Source organism: Crocodylus porosus, unplaced genomic scaffold, assembly GCF_001723895.1.
Source record: "Crocodylus porosus isolate Cpor-Errol unplaced genomic scaffold, CroPor_comp1, whole genome shotgun sequence".
NCBI lineage: Eukaryota > Metazoa > Chordata > Crocodylia > Crocodylidae > Crocodylus > Crocodylus porosus.
The window spans coordinates 112,954,677-112,962,151 of record NW_017728943.1 but is presented as its reverse complement, the minus strand read 5'-3'; the positions used below and the strand labels follow the sequence as shown (position 1 = coordinate 112,962,151).

Genomic DNA, 7,475 nt, shown 5'->3' with positions numbered 1-7,475 from the left:
CCAGGAGTGACCAGGAATAACGGTCACAAGCTGGCAGAGGGTAGATTTAGGTTAGATATCAGGAGGCGCTACTTCACGGTCAAGGCGGCTAGGATCTGGAACCAACTTCCAAGAGAAGTGGTGCTGGCTCCTACCCTGGGGGTCTTCAAAAGGAGGCTAGCTGTACACCTTGCTGGGGTTGTTTGATCCCAGTGCTCTTTTCTGCCAAGGCAGGGGGTCAGACTTGATGATCTGCTCAGGTCTCTTCCAATCCTACTAACTATGAAAACTAAGGTGGGACAAAGGCAGGGGCCCTCAATGTCCAAATGCTTCAACACTGTGCCCTGGAATCCCACCTCATTTGCTACTCCTCAGAAACCACCACAGTTAAATGTTTAATCCCGATAGTTTGCTTGCATGTAGATCTCTTGCATGCACACAGGTAGTTGTATATATGGACATCTTCCCCTCTGTATTCAGTTCACCTTTCCATTTGTTTCTGGTGTTTCTCCTCACGGGCCTGTGCTTTCATCTGTTGCACCTCGATGGTGTCAGGCTTCCTACGGCGCATGTACAGCTCATGGTTGCCCATGCACAACTGCAAGATCCTCTTGTTAATTCTTAGACGAGGAGCATAAAATATAAAGTCCTAGAAGAGGGTACAGAACACGGGAGAACTTTATTTCTGGGACACAAGCTTCTTTGATAAAGCACTTGGACAAGCTTACCTATCATGTGGCTGACCACTGACACACAACAGTAGCCACATCTTCCATTTAAGCAAGTAAAAATAACTTATTTTGTACCTTATTCTTATAGGAGTATTGCAATACTCCAAGTTGGGTTTACCAGATGTACCTCCTATAGGAAATGACAGATTCTTATAGCAGTTGCTGTGACTACACTCCCATAGATACAGTAGCTCATGAGTAGCTTTCTGGAATGTGAAACACTGGGAAAAAGTGTTTTCTTGGTAGGTCTTTAGGCATCAGTACAACTTGCCCATTTCTAGTTATTATACAAAGATGTGGAGGTAGTGTATACCTACCGACCAACAGGTAAAATGTGCATAGGTTCTATAAAAGCAAATTAGACTGATGAGGATGGAATCTTTCTACATTAGTTCTGTTAACGTGCATCAAAATGAAATAACTAAATATTAAGGGACACTAAAAAAGTTTAGCATAAAAAAACCCATTCATTCATAAAAATGGCAGGTTTTGTATTCCCAGATCAGCTTGCCCAGCTATAGCAGTCAGTATCCTGGACACCAGGCAAGAAGTTATCTACATCCTCAGATCATTGTGTCGCACAGTAATCTGGGGAATTAGAAGCAGCAAGACAGGAAAATCCCTTCTTTTCCTTGACGATGAGAGAACACACTGAGGAAAATGATCTAAATCAACCCTGTGTTCATTTGTAGTGTTACAAACAAACATTAGTAGCCAGAGTCTGGAGCACTATTTTTTACCCACATTTCTATTCCACCAGTGCATGCTGTTGGTAGGCTGATACGGACAAGTTGATAAGACAAGAATAACAAGTTGCCTGGGAAATGCACTAATCTCTCGAAAATGCCCTCCTGTGGAGCGTCCTATAGCCAATACAAAGAGGAATTCAGACTGGGAGAACACCAGGTGTGCACTTACAGACACCACTTTGCGCGTTCTAGCTGTGTGCAGAACTCCGCAGCCATTTTGTAGCCAGCTCATGACAAAGTTACACTAGAAATAATGAAAGTGTTCCTCCCGTCTCAACTTAAAACTTCAGTGTAAGTTTTCTGGCCATGATAGTTTTTCTTCAAGTCTTCTAAAATAATTTATGCACATATCAACCGCATGGGATGCAGTCTTTGTAGCCAACTGAGGTGGTTGGTTCGGTTTTTAACTATATAGATCACAATGTCTGGCTGAAACTATTTACAGCTGCAAGTTATCTATCCTGCTTCTGTTCATGGTAATTTTTTTTTAAAAAACCCTTCCACAAACAGTTATAGGTATTGTATGCAGGTACAGCCTCCATTCTCTAGGTAATGACCACTTCCAAGAGAGTAAACACTGCAGTCATGGATAGCAGTCTATGCTTGTCACAATTATGTATTTAAGGGATACGGGAACACAAGAATCTCTTTCTTTTGCAACAATTGTCCAGTATTCAAGTCAGATGCACTATATAACTGAATCCCAACCCCACCCAAGCTGGACGTCAATGCATGCATCATAGCTTGTTATTTTGAATACTGCCACAACAAAAGCTTTCATCTAAGCTATTCGCTATCAGTAGCATGGGGACAGAAGACTCTAAATAAAAGAAAAGGATTTATTACTTGTATTTGGGGTCTCTAAACACATTCAGGTTGAGTATGTGACTTCTGTTTTTTTGTACCAAGGCATGGATACAAAAAAAGCACCCACAGAAACCAAGGCACCCAAGCCAAATGGGAACCGACATACGACTGATGTTTTCAATGGAAGCCTTCTGCCTTAGTCTGTTGTAAGCTCGCACTATACATACATTCAGATTTAAAAAAGTTGCAGAGTGGGTGGAAAGGAGATTAACATTTTGTACTCAGCACAAAGCATGCCTGAAACCACAAGGAAGCTTTCCTATTGAGAAGTCCAACGCTGACAGAATGATGAGCCTTATAATAGAGTAGGGTTTTCTTGGTGGTCATGAATTATGTTATAAAATATACTATCACTTTCCCCAGGAGCAAAATCTTACTAAAAGACAGACAGACTTTCAATGTGTTGCTGTGCTTCAACAGTGTCTTTTATAAGTGCATGCAGGGTCACTTGCTTTAACATGAAATCCACAATGCTTTTTTTAAAAGCAAAAACGATCTTTATCAAGCCTATGTTTCTCAGTCCAAACACTAATAATCCTGTTTCCAACCCTTTTAGTCTACTCTACAGCACGATGAAAATTCACACATGAAAATAGTTTGCTGCAAGTACAAGTATCTGATAAGAATTCAGTGGCTGCCATATACTGTTCCTAATGCAATGCGATTTTCACAGAGATGAGAACTGTTTTAGTTATGCAGATAACGTTTTAAACTAACTATATTTGATACACAAGAGTTCATTCTGAATCTACTTACCGGTGCCTTCTTGTCAATGGGTTTTATAACAAACTTTTTGTCATTGAAAGAGATGTTTCTGATTTCACTCCAAGGGAAGCCAATCTTTGGGGTCAGTCTGGAAACAAACAAAGAAGAGATTAAGAGAGGCCAATGTCGGTGGCTGCTTAAAGCTATGACAAATTACTCACGGGACTAAGTGCAAAAAGTTAAGTCTGATTGAGCCAAATACCCTAAAATGAATGAGACTCGTTATTCAAAACATAACAGGAAACAGTAGAAAGACCATTTCCACCCCCTCCCAATACCTATAGCATTCCTTACTCCAGCAGACCTTTCTTTTCTAACTTATAGGGGCCACATTTGTGATAACTACGGCTCTTAAGTGCAGAAATAAGAGAAAACAGCTTCAATTTTAGAAACATCGAGTCCAACACAGCGTCAGCTGACTTCAGCAAGGCCTGTTGGAATACTCAGGTCCTTTGGACACCAAACCACTTTGTTAGGTGCTTAATTACAGACTCAGAAGCTTAAATCCAGGCACTAAAGTTATTTTTATTTTGTTTTTAAAATTGTTTGTGTACACTGATGTACAAATAGCTTTAAATTATTATTAAAAATACTGTCAAGTGGGGGTATTGAGTCATTTTACATTATTCTCTGGCTAAAACAATAAAACATATATTTGTACCCCTTAAAGGCCTACATTAAAGACAATACTTAAGTAGGTACTTAAATCCTATTAAGCACTTGCTTCAAGTTAAGCTGTTTTGATTCTGGGGCTAAAGCCACAGCATGGTTGACACAGGGTAGGCCTTGACTACAAGTCAGGAAATGTGAAAGCAGGTTGAAATATGGAGAAGCATAGCTAATTCTACTTTACTTTACTGCTGTGGGGCAGCTAGAGATGCAGTGGACCTGTACTGAAATCCTTCTGCTGTGCCTTTAGCTTTACTCCAGCTGGCAAGAAGGAAATCTGCGTGTACCTTTCCATGCTGCAATCATACTTCCCTACTGTCATAGAAGTGTATCCACAGTTCAGAAAAGCTGACACCCTGAGCCCCTCTCCCTCCCCCAGATTACTTGCAAGTCTGGAGAAAAAGTTCTGTCCTGTCCTTATCCACAAGCAGTATGGGCAGATTTGCCCACAAATTGCACAGAACTTTATATTGAGGTTCTGGCCTCACACTTGTGCAAATTCTCACTGGACGATGTACTTTTCCTTCAAGGCAAAGTGATCTCATGTTTTAAACAAACCAAAGAGACCCTGGATGATTAAAGCCAAGAACATTCTTTTTCGTGACATTTCCCTATTTTTGTCAGCTTTTTTTTTTTTTTTTGCATCTCTTGTTTATCCAAAAAAAAAAAAAAAAAAAAAAAAAAAAAAATCAAGTGTTAATACTGCATCTACTTGGTCTCCAGATCATTTCAAATAGAGAGTTTGCTAACCTTCTTGACACTACAAAAATACCGTCTGTATACTGCAGGGGCACAGGCATTTGTTTTTAACATACATGGTGGAACTTTTAAACATTGTCTTCATTTAATCTTTCCAAAGGGTAAATTGAGTCAGAGTTGACTTTCTAAATGTCCTTCCAGCAAAAACTACAAGACAGTGTAAAATAAGTTCCCTTTAGTCACTAATGATTAAAATGGTATTTAATACCTAAAACTATCAAGAAGTTAAACTATTGCCACTGAAAATTTACTAAAGTAAAGAGAGTGAAGGAATCAGCTTACTGCTCTAAGACAGGAAAGCACACCCTCTAAAAGGAGGGGATGTGGGGTGAGGAAAGACTTCACTGGTCCACTGTGAACAGGGTGGTTTACACACTTCCAAGAACCAGTACTAATGTACTTCCAAACATGTCTTCAAGCTAATTCTTGATGTACTATAAAATACTCAGTATTTGATTAGCTGCTTACTAGAGCTTTAAGAAAATCTAGAGGAGCTGTACAAGGAGAAAGAGAAAGGCTCAGAGAAACAAAGGGATTGCAACTTTAACTAAATTCCTTCAAAGGGAAGAAGCTGCTATCTGGCACAGCATACTTGAAGCACTGAGCCCACCTACACCAAAGCAAAAACAAAACAGTATCTCTGTTAAAAATTTGCCCTTCTTAATCTTTAGTCCGTATTATTAGATTTGCAGATGATTTTAAAAGTAATATAAAAAAAAAGAGTGATCTGCCTTGGTCATGATTTGGCAAGAACTGCTCTAGTCTTTCACACTGGCTTCCATGAGGATTCCAAGACGAGCATGCAAGAATGCACTGGAGTTCAGGGGGCAGTGATACTTGGTTGAATAAAACAAGTTCAAACTGTACTACTGCATAATCTTTTTCTACTGCAATTTTAAAATACTGTCAGAGAACCCCTAGTGGATTGGGGAACTGAAACCCACTCTGTAGCGCACACTCCTGCCCCTATCTAAAAATCAATTATATTTTTTCACAGCAGCATATAGAATCTCTTGAAAAAACCTCTCCCCACCCTCATCTCCATCCCAATTTGTGTTAATTGATCTCCTCCCAGTCCTGACATTCTGTTCAAAAGACCTAAGTGCATAGTAGCAAAAAAAGCTGTGGCCAAAACAAGTGAATTGGCCCAACATTTGTTTTGCAAACTTTTTCCATAGTTCTCCTTCAAAGGTGAAGGCTATATTCAGTCTATTTATCCAGCTTGAAAAACCTGTTTGTGTGACCATGGTTACAAAGCAAGACCAGTCATTCAAGACCGAAAGAAAGGCAGTTTCACTCATGTAATACCTCATGGGACACTCCTTGTTTTCTGGGTGATAGCTCACATTAGCATTGCAAAGAGAAAGGCATTCTCCTCCTCTGCAGCCTTAACAGGAACTTCAAACCACTCCAATTAATGTGAAATTAAATTTTAACTCATTTGAGACCCAGTCATACTCTCCAACCCATGAACACCTGGGTGCAAATCCCTCTCTAGAATTACGATGCATGAAACCAAGACTGGGAGCTTCTTTAAGGTCTTGATACTGTCATCCTTCCTTTAAAGGAGAGTCCTCTTATTTCACTTCCACTCCCAACCCTCTCTTTGAGCTTGTCCTTCATTCTCTAGGACTTGGCAAAGTGCAAGGATATACAACCAGAATCCATTTTTTTATGCTTATTCCTATTAAAACTTGCAGTCCCCTAATGGTAAACTGTACTTGCATTTATAACTAACATACAGATTGCTGCATGCATAAATCTTTTTAAAAATCTGGTCCTAGGCTCTTATTGTGCCTACCCATGAACCTGTTTTTCTTAAGAGTGGGGTGGTTAGTAGACATAGCCATCATTCCCATAAATGCAAGATGGGAGCTCAGTGCTTTGAACATGTTTAAAAGATCAGGCCCCTCATCTAGCAAGTTCTTACATTGCATACATCATTGTATTGCTTGATAAGATGAATTTAGGGGAAAAAAAAAATTGTTATTTTCCTAGAGAAACTCTTTATACTTCAACTCTACAGTCCTGTTGAAAAAAATGGAAGCTGACAGCAACAGGTAAAGCTTGTGGGCAAGTTCTGTGATGCAATTCACTTGTCTGCCTCCACATACATTGCAAGTTGCTCAAATCTGCTGGTGGAGAGCCCATAAGGGGAAAGCAGGTCAAACAGCAATGGAAGGCAGAGGCAAATTAACACCAGGCATGAGTCCCAGCCTGCCCTGTTGTCTTCCAAAGTATGCTCACCAGGACAGCACTAAGCTTTATGCTTATTATGGGTGAGACATGGCTTGGCTCCAGCATCAATTCTTCCCACTGGAGAGGGACCAGATGCACACACAACTTACTTGTCTTCTTTCTCATAAATGTTCAGCCCCAGTGCATCTACTCCCAGCCAGAGCTCAGTTCCTTTCTTATTCTTGATCTCGAAGTAGTTGATCCCATACATCTCCAAGTCCTGAGCAATCTTCAGATATTCTAGCATGGCATCCTCTCTGGTTGAGTGGAGGGGAGGGAAAACAGATGTAAACACGTGAAAATGTAACAACGCACCAGCCGAAGTCCTTGGACACAACAAGCAGCTTCCCTTCTGGGGCAGGAAGTTTGATCCTAACTCCTGTTCTAAGACTTGTAAATACTGGGAGAAGTCCCCACAAGTATTATACCTTGTTACTGAACATAGACTCTGTATCAGTTTCTCAACCTTTTTAGAGAATCAGAGCACCTCCCAGCTCTGGGATCCATAGATGTTTCTCAAGCAAATCCCGGGACGTCATTCTCCCTTTGTACTCGGCCTTGGTGAGGCCGCAGCTGGAGTACTGCGTCCAGTTCTGGGCCCCACAATTCAAAAAGGATGTGGAGAAGCTTGAGAGACTCCAGAGGAGAGCCACGCGCATGATCAGAGGTCAGGAAAACAGATCTTACGATGACAGGCTGAGAAACATGGGACTCTTTA

General features: G+C 40.6%; 1 protein-coding gene across 1 annotated transcript in view; it reads right to left on the bottom strand.

Annotated features, from left to right (window-relative positions):
• The window catches only part of EZR (ezrin), a 51,735-nt gene that overhangs the window by 5,744 nt on the left and 38,516 nt on the right, over nt 1-7,475 (bottom strand). The window contains exons 7-9 of the mRNA XM_019550021.1: nt 6,868-7,014; nt 3,083-3,179; nt 465-628 (exon numbers count right to left, since the gene is read on the bottom strand). Of these exons, the coding sequence (XP_019405566.1) occupies nt 465-628; nt 3,083-3,179; nt 6,868-7,014 (408 nt within the window). The remainder of the gene's footprint in view (nt 1-464; nt 629-3,082; nt 3,180-6,867; nt 7,015-7,475) is intronic.